At 41.1% G+C, this 17351-nt stretch overlaps 1 protein-coding gene across 1 annotated transcript; it reads left to right on the top strand.

Annotated features, from left to right (window-relative positions):
- Positions 1-3489: 3489 nt before the first annotated feature.
- Positions 3490-9400, top strand: LOC129328740 (zinc finger protein 501-like). The gene is made up of 2 exons (XM_054978006.1): positions 3490-3606; positions 5948-9400. The coding sequence occupies exons 1-2, from the start codon at positions 3573-3575 to the stop codon at positions 7279-7281; spliced, it is 1368 nt and encodes a 455-aa protein (XP_054833981.1). The 5' UTR covers positions 3490-3572; the 3' UTR covers positions 7282-9400.
- Positions 9401-17351: the final 7951 nt, after the last annotated feature.

Genomic DNA, 17351 nt, shown 5'->3' with positions numbered 1-17351 from the left:
CCCCAAAAGGAATATTTGCTTTTCTTCATAACTGTACCAAATGACAGTAACATGCAGTAATAATAAGAAATATAATTTTGCTCAAACATGACAGTTCAAGGCAGTCTTTAGAAATATGATTCAATAAAAATGTTCACCAACCTGAAGAGCCTGCCTGTTCAAATGTGTTTCTTTGGTCATCTTCATCACAGCACTTCTCATGATGTTGCCTCATTCGGGCCACCAGGCCTTGCATTTCTTTGTTGCAGCGTTTGCATTTTGCACGCATGCCTGCCTTACCGATAGGTAAAGGAACTTCATTAAAGTATTCCCAAACTGGGTCTCTTTTACGGCCTGCTGCCATTACAGGTTTTTTCCTCCAAGGAAAGAATGTGATAAACCTCAGGTCATACACACAAAAGATCCAAAGACTTGTGCAGTATTGTGCTCAAAAAGTTTCACTTTCATTTTGTACTGCTTGCCCCTCCCTCCTCACACTTAGTTTCTTCTTGTGCAGATCTATCCCACTCCAAACAATCAGAAAAATATTGTTTCTATTCACTGAACTTCTTGAAACTTAGCACTGGAGGGGTTGATTCTGTCTTCATAGGTTTGTAGAACAATAGGATTAAGGTCTTTTTCTCAACTCTGTTCATGTTATAACATTTTTGCTGTGAAGAAGAGGCATGTGATCTCTGCTGAGCTGACACAAATTCAGTTTTGAGAACTGCAAAACCAAGCATCTGTGATAATATCTTGTAGGCAGAGAAACTGCCCAATAATCTTACAAAAACCTCTGGAAGAGCATGACATTTTGAATGGATTAATGAAATTTATTTACCAAAAAAATCAAACATATACAGCCTTATTCTACATAATTAAAAACTAATCTTTATTTCATGATGGAATAACCTTTGGATGGTAATATATTTTCCTCAAAAAGCATTTTATTTTAAAAAATCCGATTTAAATTTAAAAAATCCGATTTAAATCAAAAAATCTGATTTTTTGATTTTTTAAAAGAAATCATTGATTTTTATCCACCCTGCAGAAACCTTATTTGATGGGCATGAAACCCCCTGGGTGTAGAAAAAGGGCTCTGTTACCTGAATGACAGCCCCCAGAGTCACTGGCTTGAGAGTAAATAAAAAAAAATTCGGCTAAACATTAGGAAGAACTTCCTGACTGTTAAAGCGGTCCCCCAGTGGAACAGGCGTTCTTGGGAGATGGTGGCTTTCCTTCTTCAGAGGTTTTAAAGCCGAGTTGATGGCCATCTGACAGCAATGGTGATTCTGTGAACCTAGGCAGATCCGGGGAGGGGGAGGGCAAGAAGAGTTCCATCAGTGCTTAGTTCTTGTGGCCCTTTTTACATGCCCAGAGTAATGCCGATCACCACCTTGGGGTCAGGTAGCAATTTTCCCCAGGCCAGTTTGGTTAGGGATCCTCAAGGAGTTTTGCCATCTTTGGGGCATGGAGCAGGGGGCAGTGGGGAAGTTGTGAGGGGTAGTTGTGAATTTCCTTCGTTGTGCAGGGGGTTGGACTAGATGACCCCAGAGGTCCCTTCCAGTCCTATGCTTCTGTGATTTATAACTCCTCCTGGAAGGCATACGCCAGGTGGTGCAAAAGGAGACACGTGGACTCAGAGCAGAAACAGGAATAGACAATACGAAACTACAAAAGTTCTCGCTCGGCGCTGAGAGCCTTGAGCATCTGTGGCTGCCCTGCTTCTGTCGCCTTGACTTCCTTTGCAAAGGTCTGTTGGAAGGCCCGGGTGCTGCCTTGCCATGGAATCTTCTGTGGCCATAAAATCCTGGCTGGGAGGAAGTGGTCTGTGGGTTATTCGTAGACTCACAGCCAGTTTTTGTCAGCCGGGGGTGCCTTCACAGCCTTTAAAGTGAGGATTTCTGCAAACAGTGTGTGTTGGTGCCCCAGGGAGGAGAGTGAGGGGGCTTTGCAGAGCGTGTACCTTACAGTGTGATGTACAGTAAGCCAAGAGCCAAAAAAGGGGCACCGTGCTGAAGTGTGGGGAAAGGAGAGAGTTTGGGGGGGACAAAAGGCCAGCTGCAGGGGCTTCTCTGCCATGGGTGGTTTCGCCCAGCTTGTCCTCTGTGCAGCCAGATGTGAGCAGGGCTGGCTTGGAAGGCCTGTGCCTTGCCCCACTGGCAGTGGCTGAGTTGGGGAGGCCAGCCTCCTTGCTCTTCGGTGTCTTTGCTGGCCCAAGCGAGGTTGTTGCTAGCCGGGACAGACTCACCTGCTCCTTGCTGCCTGGCCTTGGCTGCCCTTTTCAGTAAGAGTGTGAGGTTGGTGTCCACGAGAGAATCGTTTACGTAGCATCAGGGTGGAGAAGCAGATTTCCAATCACACGGGTCCAAGCCTGACTTAAAGCTGATCCTGTAAATAGTGAGTGCAAGCGGAGTAATGTGTAATGTTTGGGGGGTGTTTTATGAAGATCCCCCACCCCCTATTTGAAAGAGATGTTTCTCCAAATTTTCCAGAAAAGCTTATCTCAGTCTCAGTGGTACCAGTTCGTGGATAGAAGCACCCACATGGCAAGACCACTTGAGAGTTGGGCATATTATACCCTTAAGCTGCTGGAAAAACGAATGCAATTTTTCTGATGTATTTTGTTCTTTTAATCGCTTGGCTGGCTGATGGGATTCTTTTTTTTATTTCTTAGTTTAAAATTTGTTGGGAGGAAAGAAAACTTCATATCTCAGAATCAATATTCCGAGATAAGTGAAGTAATCAGGGCGCCATCAAAAACGTCTGTTAGCAAATACCCTCGGTGATCTTTTTTCTCCCAACAGCATCCATTCAGAATTGTCCATTTAATCAAATATCCAGAGAAATCACCAAAAATATTGATCCCGTTCATTAATACTGGGATGGAAGAATGAGGTTCTGAGATAAACAATAAAAAAATGATCCGCTTATAGGATACTTTTAAATTCCAAAGAGTTACATACAGAGTAAGTCAGGGGTTCCAAACACAGATCAAAAATAAGAGGGGGAAGAGGACAACATCAACTTAGTTACTTGTCGGAGATTCTCAAACCCTTGCCTTCCTTGTATGAACCCTACCCGGATTACGTATACCACAGTTGAAACCACCTTTTAATATCTTAGTTAATATCTTAGTGCCTGCATTCATCAAAGAAATGGGTTGGAAATATCCACACTGAGTGTGATGCCTGCAGTTTTTTGAATCAAAGTTATATAAGCATCATATGGCAACACTGGTGAGGAGCCAGACTCAAAGATCTCGTTGTACAATTGATAGGTTTTGGAATTAAAAATCTGAAAGGGTTTATCCCCTTCTAAAGGCAAGACATCTAGTCCTGGAGACTGCAAGACCAGATGCAGCCCAGTTTTCTTGCCATCCATTTGATGTATTGCCTTCTTTTAATCCATTGACTGGCCAATGGCATTCTTCTTTCTTTCTTGAATGCTCAGGGACAGGAATAAATCAACAACTGGGAAATCTTTTCTTCTTTCAGAGATCCCCCGTGTCCTTTCAGGAGGTAGCCGTGTTCTTCACGGAGGAGGAATGGGCTCTGCTGGATCCAGGCCAAAGAAAACTCTACTGGGAAGTGATGGAGGAAAATTATAATATTGTTGCATCCCTTGGTAAGGGTCTTTCCCCTTATATCATGAATATGGAAGACAAGTAAGGGAGTGGCATCTTCTCTGGCCCTTTTTGATTTCAGGACACCCTTTCATTTGCCACAGAGGAAAAAAATGGACGTCCCAGACCTGGGATTCAACAGCCCCTGAGAATGAAAGCCTTAGGTACATTCATGCTGTAAAGAGAAATGTGTTTATAAAAAGGTCCATACTCAGGCTGATGATACCCAGATAGATTCACCTTAGCAAATCCCTACAGCCCGCTGAAGTGGGGAGGGCGGAATATAAATGTAATAAATTAAATTAAATTCAGCTCCTGTTTCCATCTCTGGCCTTTCTGTGCTTGGATTCCAGACAGAGTCCTGAGTATTCGAAGTTGGGTCTCTTAGAAGTTAGTGAGACGCTCCAACCACTAGACAACACTGCCATTGATAGCTCAGAGAAGTGGCTAACTCCCCTTTGTTTTGTATAAAAGGGAATATTTTCCTTTGGCCCGCTTTCATTTTGATTTTCATGTATAACAAATGCCAGACCCCTTTTGTTCCCAAGTGGCTTACATTGTTCTTTCCTCCACTTTATCCTTACAACAACCTTGTGAAGTAGGCTGGGCTGGGAATGTGAACCAGCCATTTTCAAAGGCAAAGCTTTGATATCCTACTCAGACCGTCTACCCACCAAATTTCAGTACCTCAGGGACACATTGTTTTTCAAAGAAGGTGCCATTTTCCACACTACCTTTCTGTGCTTCCTTTCGTGCCTATGGTGAAACCAAGTGGCTTACATTGTTTTCTTCCCCTCCATTTCATCCATACAACAACCTTGTGATGTAGTTCTGGCTGAGAGTATGTGCATAGCCCAAAGCCAGCTAGGAACGTCCCATGGCCGAGCGGGGATTCAAACCCAGATCTCCTTGACCCCAGTCCGACGTTCTCACCACTACCCCACACAGACTCTGACATTTGAAGGAACTGGTTCAACTCCTTGAGTTTTTTCCACAGGGGATATTTTCCACTCTCCCTGTCTTGCTGGCCCTTCCCTGGCCTCTTGTAAGTAAACTTCTCCTCCTATTGCAAATAGCAGAGGGCTGGTGTAGAGCTAATCTCAGCCCGGTTGGTCCGATTCCCTTCGCTTTTGGCCCTGCAAGTCCCACCATCATCCTGAAGCAGGTGGCCAATTCCAGATGCCTGTCTTTGTCTTTTGATGATTTCTGACTTCCACTATCAACCGTCGCTTCCAATGGAGAAAGCAAGGCTGGGACACAGGCACCCCCCCGCCCCGCATAGCCTCACCTTTTCTTGCTTCCTTCTCTCCTTCCCACCCACGAACCAACATACATTTTAAGCGCTCCCCCCCCACAAATGTTCAGCTATATTTTTTATTTGCTATAATCATACTCCACCTTTCTCCCAAAGAGGGACCAAAAGCAACTTACACACTTCTCCTCTCCTCCATTTTATCCTCACAAGAACTATTTAGCTCCTCCTGCAAATTTGTGTTTCTTTCCAGAATGTAGACAAATTGGTCTTGTCTGTTCATGGCTCCACTCTCTGGATTTGATTCTTTTAATTTTTTTCCCTTTCATATAAACAAAAAAACTATCAATAAACTTCAAGATTTTTAGCAAGGATTTCTTTCCTCGATTAATCTTGGTGTGCATCCTAAATCAGTACAATTTTTTTTACTTTAAGAGCAAATTTCTGCAGCAGAACAAAAAAATATCCACTTGTGATGTTTGCCCCAGTGGCCTCAGAGTAGGTGTGGCTCCTTTTCTGGCTTCTTGTGTTTCCCGTGCTCCTGTCACCTGTGCTCCTCCCGAGCTCAGCGCAGGGTTCCTTCCCCAACAGGTAGGCTGCAGCGTCGCTCAGGGCGGGATGCCCTAGGTTGCCTGGCTGAGCTGAGCCCCGAGCAGCTCTGCCTACACCTGGCTGGCCCACTCAGACTTATCCTCTGCCCCTGCAACTCTGAGTCAAGTCATTGCCGGTTGCAGCCACTCCATCCTTACATCTCAGCCTCTTTCCTTCCACCCATCTCTCCCACTCGCTCTCCGCCACTCCGCTCTCCGATGCTCATCCCGTCCTGGGCGGCGCATCTTCCTTTTGAAGCCCCCCCCCGCCTTGCTGTCTCTGTCCTGCCCTCCCGATGGGGCTCCCTGGATCAGTCCATCACATCACTCTCGTTACCTCTTTCTCCCTTTCCAAGACAACTTGGCACATGGTGAGATATCACTGACATTTTTCCAGGTCCCTGGCTCTCACTGTAGAAAATATTCTTCACTACTGACTGTACCTGCTCAATATTATTTTGCTCTTTTTCATTCTAATTGACTGCTTTCTCTCTTTTCCAGTTGCAGATAGAAGAGAGATGGCAAGTGAGAAGGAACCTGGAAGGATGATTGTGGGAAGAGAGGAAGATCTGCACATGGATGCAAAATCTGGAGACAGGTTGTTACCAAAGAGGCAATGCAGAAGGAAAACAGAAGCAAAGCAGAAGCAGAGGAAGAAATTGGTAGCCTGTCAGAGCAGGAAGATGCAGAAGGCCCCAATCCAAGATGAAAGGCAGATGAAAACAAGAAAGCAGAAGAGACCTGTGATAGAAAAAAGGTTCAGCTGCAAAATCAGTCTGAAAAAATATAAAAAATATGCAACCTGCCAGAAAAGATACAAATTTTTTGGGCGTGGAAAGAGCTTCCACTGGAGTACTGAACTAACTGCCCATCAGAAGGCTCTCACAGGGGAGAAGCCATATAAATGCTTGGAGTGTGGAAAGAGCTTTTCTCGCAATGGCAACCTGACTGTGCATCAAAGGATTCACACAGGCAAGAAGCCATATAAATGCTTGGAGTGTGGAAACAGCTTTTCTCAGAATGGCAACCTAACAGTACATCAAAGGATTCACACAGGGGAGAAGCCATATAAATGCTTGGAGTGTGGAAAAAGCTTTTCTCAGAATGGCAACCTAACAGCACATCAAAGGATTCACACAGGGGAGAAACCATATAAATGCTTGGAGTGTGGCGAGACCTTTTCTTACAGTAACCACCTAACTTTGCATAAAAGGATTCACACAGGGGAGAAGCCATATAAATGCTTGGAGTGTGGAAAGAGCTTTTCTCGCAATAGCCACCTAACTGCTCATCAAAGGATTCACACAGGGGAGAAGCCATATAAATGCTTGGAGTGCGGAAAGAGCTTTTCTCACAACAGCAGCCTAACTGCTCATCAAAGGATTCACATGGGGGAGAAGCCATATAAATGCTTGGAGTGTGGAAAGAGTTTTTCTGAGAAAGGCACCTTAACTAAACATCAAAGGATTCACACAAGGGAGAAGCCATATAAATGCTTGGAGTGTGGAAAGAGTTTTTCTGAGAAAGGCGCCTTAACTAAACATCAAAGGATTCACACAAGGGAGAAGCCATATAAATGCTTGGAGTGTGGAAAGAGTTTTTCTGAGAAAGGCGCCTTAACTAAACATCAAAAGTTTCACACAAGGGAGAAGCCATATAAATGCTTGGAGTGCAGCAAGAGCTTTTCTGAGACTGGCAGCTTAACTAAGCATCAAAGGATTCATACAAAGGAACAGCCATATAAATGCTTGGCATGTGGAAAGAGTTTTTCTCAGAATTGCAGCCTATCTAAACATCAAAGGATTCACACAGGAGAAAAGTCATATAAATGCTAGGAATGTGGAAAGAGCTTTTCTCCGAATTGCAGCCTAACTGCACATCAAAGGATTCACACAGGAGAGAAGTCATAAAAATGCTTGGAGTGCAGCAAGAGTTTTTCTGATAATGGCAACCTAACTAAACACCGAAGGATTTCACACAGGGCAGAAGCTATATAATTGCTTGGTGTGTGGAAAGTGTTTTTCTCACAATAGCCATCTAACAGTGCATCAAAGGATTCACACAGGAGAGAAGTCATAAAAATGCTTGGAGTGTGTAAAGAGCTTCTCTGAGATTGGTACGTTAAGAGCACAAGGTGTCACACAGGGGAGAAGCCATATAATTGCTTGGCGTGTGGACAGTGTTTTTCTCGTAATAGCTATCTAACGATGCATCAAAGGATTCACACAGGAGAGAAGTCATAAAAATGCTTGGAGTGTGGAAAGAGCATCTCTGAGACTGGTATGTTAAGAGCACATCTAAGGAGTCACACAGGGGAAAAGCCGTATAAATGTTTGGAATGTGAAAATAGCTTTTCTTATAATATCCACCTAACTGTGCATCAAAGGATTCACACAGGGGAGAAGCCATGTACATGCTTGGAGTGCAGAAAGAGCTTTTCTCACAGTGATAGCCTAACTGCACATCAAAGGATTCACACAGGGGAAAAGCTATATGAATGCCTGGAGAAAGTGCTATGTTCATAGCGGCTGTCTTACCTTATACCACAAGAAAGTCATATAATCACAGTTAATTTTCTTTACATCAGTCTTGCAGCATTCTGCACATTTAGTAAAAAAAAGTACTGAATAACGCTTGGAATTGTTCTGTTTTTCTGTTATTTGTTTTGTTGCCTATTTTAATTTTCGGTGGTTGGATAGTTTTGGTTCTCTTACATAAAAATTGAATGGTTGTTTCATTTCTGTTTTTTTTTTAAATACATTTTATTGGGTGAGTTGACATACAAATTAAGTAATATACATTTTTTACCCCATATATTCTTGTTTCTTCCCCCACACACCCTCCCCCCTTTTCTTGTTAGACTTCCAACAGTTTTCCAACCCCTTGTCCATATGTATATCTGATTTTAAGCTTGTTCATTATATCTAAAATACCAAAAAAAGCTGTTACTTATATGCTAATATAATCTTTGTCATTAATCTGTTATTTCTAGCGGTAAAGAAAACCTATCTCCCTCCTTCAATAGTTGTCCAGGGACCACAATTTTCCCCTTATGTCCCATCTATTTTCCATAAATCGCTTAAATGTTTCCCAGTCCTTCATAAATCCTTCTGAATCTTGTTCTCTTATTTTTCTTGTTAATTTGTCCATTTCTGCCATATAAAGTACTTTCCGCATCCAGTCTTCTATACTCAGTATTTCTTGTGTCTTCCATAATTGTGCATATAAAATTCTTGCAGTTATCATATACAATATTAATGTTTTGTCCTCAGTCGCAAAATCTTCTAATTTCATACATAGCAATAACAACTCTGGGGTTTTAGGTACACTTTTTTGAAACAAATCTTACATCACATCAACAACATTCCCCCAAAATAATGAAGTACTGAGTGAAATCAAACTGATAACAGGTTATACAGTCCCATTAGATCCCAAATTAATTTTTCTAGATCAATGGGAAGAATTGACAATCCCAAAAATTAGAAGGGAGCTTATAGCATCCTTCCTTGTTGCAGAAAAAAGCGTCATAGCTACGTTCTGGAAGGCTAATCACATACCAACAATTGAGAATTGGTTGGGGAAAATATGGAATAACTTTATTCTTGACAAAGTAACCGACGACATACATAAAGCCGAACACTTCCCTGCGGATACAAATTTTGTCGAAAAATGGTTCCCCTTTTTCACTTATATAGAAAGAAATAATCTTCATCCAAAATCGAAACTTTTACAAACTATTACAAACTCTGGTTATTTTACATTGTAATTATGTGTATATCTCACCTAACCATTAAGGAACATTATGATAATGCTAATTGTTGTATTATTCAGCTCTGTAAATCACTAATGATAGACAATGTTATCACACTGGACAATCCCAAAATTGTTTGTATATGTATAATATTGGTTGATCTGTTATTTGTTGATTGTTAATTGTTATATGTAACTTGCCAATAAAAGTTTGAAAAACAAAACAAAACATTCCCCCAAAATTGTTTTGCTTTTTCACAAGACCGCCACATATGGTAAAATGAACCCTCATGTTTTTTGCACTTACAACATTTATCTGACATTTGACTATTCCCATAAGCTAACTTTTTAGGTGTTAAATACCATCTATATATCATTTTATAAACGTTCTCTTTTATACTAGTACATGTCGATATTTTTAAAGTATTTTTCCACAGATACTCCCACGCTTCCATCGTAATGTCTCTATTACAGTTTATTGCCCACTTTACCATTTGCGCTTTTAGCACTTCATCTTCCGTAAACCAGTTTAACAAAATCTTATGTCTTAGAAATCATTTTTTCCCTTCTTGTAGTAAACATTCCTCCAGTTCTGAATTTTTTAATCTAATCCCTACATTTCTACAATCTGAATCATACAAATCTTTAATTTGTCTATACTGGAACCAACCATACTGAAATGGTAATTCCTCATTTGCTTTAATTGCAATTGATTTTTGTTCCACTTTCAAAATTTCTTTGTATGTCATCCACTCCTCACCACTATGTTCCATTCTAGGATTGATCACTTCCGCCGGTACAACCCACAAAGGTGTCTCTTCTTCCATATATCTCTTGTATTTTTGCCAAACCATAAACAAATTTTGTCTCACGTAATGATGTAAGAACATAGGATCCGCTTTAGCCTTATTGTACCATAGGTACGCATGCCACCCGAATATTTTATTATGTCCTTCCAAAGCTAATAATTTATGATTTTTAGTGACATTCAATCTTTCAGTCAAACTAGGCAGATTGCTTCATGATAAAGTCGTAGGTTCGATAGTTGTAGTCCTCCTCTTTCCTTGGCATCATACAACACTTTCATCTTTACTCTGGGTTTTTTCCCTGCCCATACAAAGTTTAGTATCTTCCTTTGCCATTTCTCAAATTGTTTTTTGTCGTTAACTATTGGTATAATTTGTAATAGAAACATCATCCTTCGGAGCACATTCATTTTAATCACTGCAATGCGACCTAACCATGACAAATTTAATTTATTCCATTTCATCATATCCTTGTCTATTTGTTGCCACAGTTTATCATAGTTATTCTTAAATAAATCAATGTTCTTAGCAGTGAGTTCTATCCCTAAATATTTTGTTTTATGTACCACCTCACAACTTGTTATTTCCATTAATTCTTGCTGCTTTTGTTTAGTCATATTTTCACATAGCAATTTAGATTTACTTCTATTGATATAAAACCCCGCCAAATCAACAAATTCCTTTATTTTCTTTAATAGCTTTGGCATATTTTGAATTGGTTCTTCAATTATGACCATCACATCATCAGCAAAAGCTCTTACTTTGTATGAGAAACCTTTAATTTTCATACCTTTTATATTATCATCTTCCCGTATCTGCCGTAGTAGAATTTCTGGTACCATCACAAACAACAATGGTGATAGTGGGCAACCTTGTCTTGTAACTTTTCTTATCTCCAGTTTTTTTTGTTAACTCATTATTTACTACGTTGTTTCATTTCTGGACACGGTTGATTGCATATATATTGCCTCAACAGATTTATTTTTTAAATTTTTTTATTTGGTTTATGAAAAATCAGAAACTTAACAAAACAAAGTTCCCACATGGGTTCTTTAAGCCCCCCAAATTCACCCCCTCAGGGGATAAAAAGGGGTCACCTGTGTTTTCCCATAAGGATACAGCTTCGCTGTGTGGCTGGGGGGCTGCTCATCCCCCCCCCCGCCAACTGCCAACTCAGCCACTCTGCCCTGAGGTCATTTGCATATGCAGCCTTGATTGGTGGAACTCTGTGTTCTGAGGTAATAATCAGCTCAACTGCAGACAGTTGAAGAAAGACAGTACAAGAATGCTGAATGGGGGTTTTATATAAAAGCCAGTGTGGCAATTAAGTTTTTAAGTGTTCATGGGGAGATGGTGCAGAACCTTTCTAGGGGCCATTTCGATGTGAACCTCTCCCATGAACCTGCCAAAATGCCCATCACACCACCTCTCCCTCAGTCCAATTCCACCTCACACCACTTGCGAGCATCGCCTTTTACTGCCCCCAAGAAGCCTTCTGGCAGATGTTGTGCAGGTACCCCGATGCTAAAAGGAGGAAGAGGTGTTTTGAGGCACTGAGCATAACCCTTAAAGATGTCAGGGGCAACAAGAGAGTGATGGGAGAGACACCGTGCTGCTGGCTGGAGACTTCGGGTAGACTTTGCCAGTAGTCCCAAGGGGAACTCGAGCTGACAAGGTTACTGGGTGTGTGTGCCCAGGCATCGTATCTGTGGCCTTTCATCAGGAAATTCTCACTAAGAAAGAACATGAGGGTCCACTTGAGTGGTGAGGTGTCTGCTAAACTCTAAACTCCTACTAAAAATAGGGGTAAGAATATCCCAAGTCCAAGGGAAAGGTGACCATCCCTGCAGACCTGGGCACAGTAGTGACAACCCTAGCAGACCTAATAGCCCTGATACACCCTGATATCGTCACTGCCATGGAAAAGCCTTTGGCGTGCCATTCTGACCCCCGAGAACAACAAGGCTGCCATCATTAAGGAAACACAACTCCCATCAAGGGCCAGAAATGGAATACAGATCCAGATTGGCACAGTGGCGCAAATGGATGATGTGGTCCACTACCCTGGGAAATTCCTCACCACCCTCCTGGCTTTCCAGCCCACAAGCTTCTCCAAGTAGGAGTTCCAGCACCTCAACCCGCCCAAACTCTGCAATGGCACCAGACTGTGAGTGAAAGCCCTCCATAGGAACATAATGGAGGCCACATTGTTCACTGGCAGTGCTCGGGGGGGGGGGGCGCAGGACTCGCTGTTCATACCACGCATACCACTCATACCAGCAGAGAACCCCTCTGAATTCAAGAGACTGCTGTTCTCCCTCAAGGCCTGCTTTGCTATGAGGATTAACAAGTCCCAGGGGCTGACTCTGAAGGTGGCAGGAATTGACTTGAGGGAGGACTGCTTCTCACAGTCCTCCAGAGGGAGCTCAGCCAGCAGCCTGGTGATCCTAGCTCCAGAGGAGAAAACCACCAATGTGGTCTGCAAAGAGGTCCTTCAGTAAAAAAAAATAGTAATACGTATTTTTTTTAACTATTTATTTTTCATTTTACAATTTACAATATTCATAAATACATATAACAATAATACAAGAAACAAACCTTGGAACGGTCAATAACAATAACAAAGCCAATGTAATAGACTACAAAAACAGTGCAAGGGGGAACAGTGAGGAGATATTCTCATAATATAGCTAAGAAGCTAAAAGTATTGATGTCAGCATTAGGCAGTTGATTAGTATTGTATAAGTAATTCAAAAAGGGCAACCATTGCGTAAAGAATGATGACTGATACTGTGGTTTATCAATAGAATGAAGGTGGTCTGCTATTTTTTCCATAATAAAAATATCCCATACTTTCTGAACCCACTGTTGTAGCTTCGGAAGCTTGTCTGATTTCCAGTGTGCTGCTAGAAGCATTTTTGCAGCAGCAAGTAACATAAATATTAAATTTTTCCGCACCTTTGGTATGACAGGGTCTTCCCAAAGACCCAGCAAAATTGATTCTGGAGTCATGAGCAGTTCATAATCTGTAATCTCCTTAATTTTCCTTGAAATTAAGTCCCAGAATGATTGGATCTTGGGGCAAGACCACCACAAATGGATATAGTCACCAATTTGACCACACTTTTTCCAACAGAGCGGTGTTAAATTGGGATTAATTTGGTGTAGTAATTGAGGAGTCATGTACCATCTCGACAACAATTTAAAAGAAGACATTTTGATATTGATTGCGTTCGAATTTAGGGGCTTGCCAGACCATATTGTGGACCATTGCTCCTCTGTTAAGGGGGTACTGCAGTCCGTATTCCATTTCAATTGGTACCTTAATGAGGATTGATCATTCTGTGAGTTTAAATTAGAATAGATGCTAGCTATGAGGCCTTTACGATGAGGTTCTATTTTTTTTAATAAACGTTCAAAATCTGTAAACTCCCGTTTCCAGGAGTCGACAAATAATTGGCTGCCTATAAGGTGAGATAATTGTAAGTATTGATACCAAGGGACCACAACCTCTGTATCCCCTTCTATTTGCTCCTTAGTTAGTATGGCCCCATGTTTGGTGATGTCAATGATCCTAGATTTCTTAATTACCTTCCATTGCTGAAATGAAATTAAATCCTGACCTGGTGGAAACCACGATTGGTCCAGGAAGGATGATAGTGGTGACGGTGTAGGAGCTAGATAGTTTCTTACCCTGTCCCATACAGATATAGTAGATTTCAAAAATGGATTGGCAAGAGTTTGGGTAGGCCTGTGTTTAGGGTCTGTCCAAATTATATCCTTTATATCATGGGGAAGAAGATGTGCAGTTTCAGCATATGTCCAGTCTGAACTATCTGAGGAATGCAAAAGAAGCACTATGTTTGCTAGCTGTGCTGCCATATAATAACATTTTAGGTCTGGAATAGCCAAGCCACCCTTTTTGGTTGAACGTTTCATGGTTGAAAAATTAAGTCTAGGACGTTTATTAGCCCAAATAAATTTATTTATAAGAGTTTGCCACTTTTGGATATCTTGATCAGTGAGATTAATAGGCAGCATACGAAAATTAAATAAGAAAAGTGGTAAAATCATGGTTTTGACCAGTTGTATTCTTTCAGCCCAGGATAAAGTCAACTTGCTCCATTCTTTAAATTCACCTATAACTTTGAGTTCTAGGGTTTTAAAATTAGATTCCTTTAAATTTGCTAGGTTGACAGGGATCGTGATTCCTAAATAGACCCAGTTCTTGCTGATCCATTGGTATTCATAATTGGAGGCTATCTGAGCTTGTGTGTCTGGGGATAAATTAATAGGATAAATTTCAGATTTAGATTTATTAATTTTAAGACCTGATAGTTGACCAAAGGTATGTAACTTGTCTTCCAAGGGAGGTAATGAAGCAGAAGGGTGAGAGATATACAGAACCATATCATCAGCAAAGAGAGAAATTTTATATTCATGACTTTTTATTCTAATGCCTTTGATCTCAGCTGATTGTCTTATGGATTCCGCCAGAGGTTCTATAGCAAGGGCAAACAGTAGTGGTGACAAGGGGCAGCCCTGCCTGGTCCCTCTTGTAAGTTTAATATCCTTTGAATTTATACCATTTATTTTTAACCGGGCCGTAGGGTTGGCATAAAGTAAGCTGATTGATCGTATAAAAGTTTGGCCAAAACCCATTTTTGACAGGAGTCTCAGAAGGTAATTAGTTTCCAAGCTGTCAAACGCTTTTTCTGCATCAAGTGACAACAAGAGAGCCTCCATTTGATAGGTAATGCAATGATTGATTATATTAAGAGATTTACGCACATTGTCTGCCATGTTTCTGTGTGGAATGAAGCCGGTTTGGTCAGGGTGAACGTAATGATTAATGATTTTGTTTAATCTGTTGGCCAATATAGCTGTAAAGATTTTAGCATCCTGATTCAGCAAAGAAATCGGACGATAGGATGATGGGAGGGTGACATCTTTACCTTTTTTGGGGATCACAATGACCGAGGCTTCATTCCATGACTGAGGGAAGATGCCCTGGGTAAGAATTGCATTGCAAGTCAGCCTGAGTGGTTCTGCTAAGCTATGTGTGAAGCTTTTATAAAATTCGGCAGGAAAACCGTCCCTGCCGGGAGTTTTGTTAAGTTTAAGCTTCTTGATAATCTCTGTGATTTCTTGGAGAGAAATGGGCGACTCCAAGAATTCCCTATGCGCTGGCGTAAGACTATTTAGGGAGGTGCAGGATACTAAGAAGTTGTCAATATCAGATATAAATGGGTTTGTGGTTCTATAGAGCTTAGAGTAGAAGTTGTAAAATACTTCCAACATTTCCCTGTTATTGGAAGTATAATCCTTATTGCCTTTTTTAATCAGATTAATTTGGTGGGCTGAGATCTTTTTTTTCACTTTCCAAGCAAGCAAGCGAAGTGTTCCAGGACCTCTGTGCCAAAATTTCTGTTTTAAGAAAAGTAAGTTCTTCTTGATTTTAGAGGACTCTAGAGATTCCAACTTCTTTCTTTCAAGCAGAAGTTGTTTGTAAACTTTTTTATTATTAAATTTTTTATGCTTAATTTCTAGTGCTTGGATTTTGCTTAAAATGTCCAATCTGAATTTCTCTCTCTTTCTTGTAGAAGGAGGCTACTGAGATGATTTTCCCTCTGACCACTGCCTTCATAGCATCCCAAATTGTTGCCTGGGAGACCTCCCCTGCAACGTTCTCTTTAAAATAATTTTCAAGTACTTTCTCTATTTCTTTATGTATAGATGGGTTTAATAAAAGAGATTTATTTAATAGCCAATGAGTTTCTTGTTTTATTTTATCATCTAAATTCAAGTGACTTTCCACCCAGGCATGATCTGACCAGATTTTACTCCCAATATTAGAAGAAATTAAATTTTGATAAAGTTTACTGGAGGCCAGAATAAAATCGATTCTGGTATGAACTTGATGCCGGGCTGAAAAGTAAGTGAAATCTTTCTCTACTCCATGGTGAGCTCGCCAGACATCCTTAAAAGCAAATTTATCGAACAACATTTGTAGTTTCAGTTGACGTGGTATTTTCTTGCAACGTCTCCCATCCCTCTGGGACCGATCCAGATTTAAATCAGCTATACAATTAAAGTCCCCCCCCCAATCAGAATCTCACCTTCAGCAAACATACATAGGTTGGAAAAGGTTTCATGCAAAAAATCAAGTTGCTTATCATTAGGCGCATAAATCGAAGCTAGGGTTACCCTTGTCCCCTCCAGGTTCCCTTTGATAAATATGAACCTTCCTCTAGGGTCCACTTCAGAGTCTACCCATTGAAATTTGATATTTTTCGAAAATACAATTGCAACCCCCCTTGCGTTTGAGGAGCCAGGAGCTTGGAACTGCAAATTAAATCTATTAGATTTCAGTATCTGAGGCATTTCCTTTTTATAATGGGTCTCCTGTAAAAATAATATATCTGCATTCTGCTGTGCTAAAGCTGTGGAAACACGTTTGAGCTTAATGGGGTTATTTAAGCCTCTGCAGTTGAAAGTAACAATTTTAATTTTCCCTGTCATGACCTAACATTGTGAAGAGGCTAAGCTGATGCAGAGTACAAGTAATAAACTCAGACAAAAGAAATACAGCTCTAGAATGAAGAATTGCTTCTTCCTTTACCTTGCACGGCTTACCATAGGAAGCTAAGAATGACCAGACCTTCCAGGGGAAAACATTAACAGTACCAACTAACCCAAAACACCCCCCAACCAGTAACAACTTAGACATAACTAACCTAAACTATAGCTCCTTGAAACCAAAGAGCTAACCCCTCCAGAAGCACAGAAAGAAATTTCCTGTACTACTAATAGGGAGGAAAGAAATCTTTACCTCCCTATATCTGGAGGTCCCTAAGAAATTTGGGAACTAGAATGAAAAACAGGTAACTCCCACTCCCCTCCCCCGACCACAGATTGGCAAGAAAAAGATGAAATAGCTGGAGATGAAAGGGTGAAGGGCAGCGAGAGAAAGAAAGAAAAAAGATAAGGGTAGCGACAGAAGAGAACAGTCAGTTCTCAGACAAAAAAGAAACAAGCCAAAATTTCCCCCCTCTTTTCCTTCCCCCCCTCCCCCACCCCCCTTATTCCTTGCAAGCTCTTCGCATCAAAAGCCGAGTCAAACAGGAGACATTGGTGAACAATCTCTAGCTCAAGAAGATGATTTCGTGGGGATTGTGATCCATCTCTCTTGAGTGGGAAGGTTTTGAGCCGAGATGTTTTCTGCTGGGTTGACGATCAAGTCTTGGGTTGGCAAGTTCAAATCGGTGAGAAGTTTCAGGCCAGAGACTATATCCACTGCATGAAGAACTCTGCCTTGATGTGCAACCTGTAGCTTAGTCGATGACACC

The sequence above is a fragment of the Eublepharis macularius genome, chromosome 4 (genome assembly GCF_028583425.1).
Source record: "Eublepharis macularius isolate TG4126 chromosome 4, MPM_Emac_v1.0, whole genome shotgun sequence".
Lineage (NCBI taxonomy): Eukaryota > Metazoa > Chordata > Lepidosauria > Squamata > Eublepharidae > Eublepharis > Eublepharis macularius.
This window is presented reverse-complemented; position numbering and strand designations above follow the sequence as displayed.

Excerpts from the sequence above, each read along its gene's own strand:
- LOC129328740 (XM_054978006.1), top strand. The coding sequence starts at position 3,573 with ATGGAGGAAAATTATAATATTGTTGCATCCCTTG. Across the intron at positions 3,607-5,947 it reads TAATATTGTTGCATCCCTTG|TTGCAGATAGAAGAGAGATG; the intron begins GTAAGGGTCTTT and ends TCTCTTTTCCAG.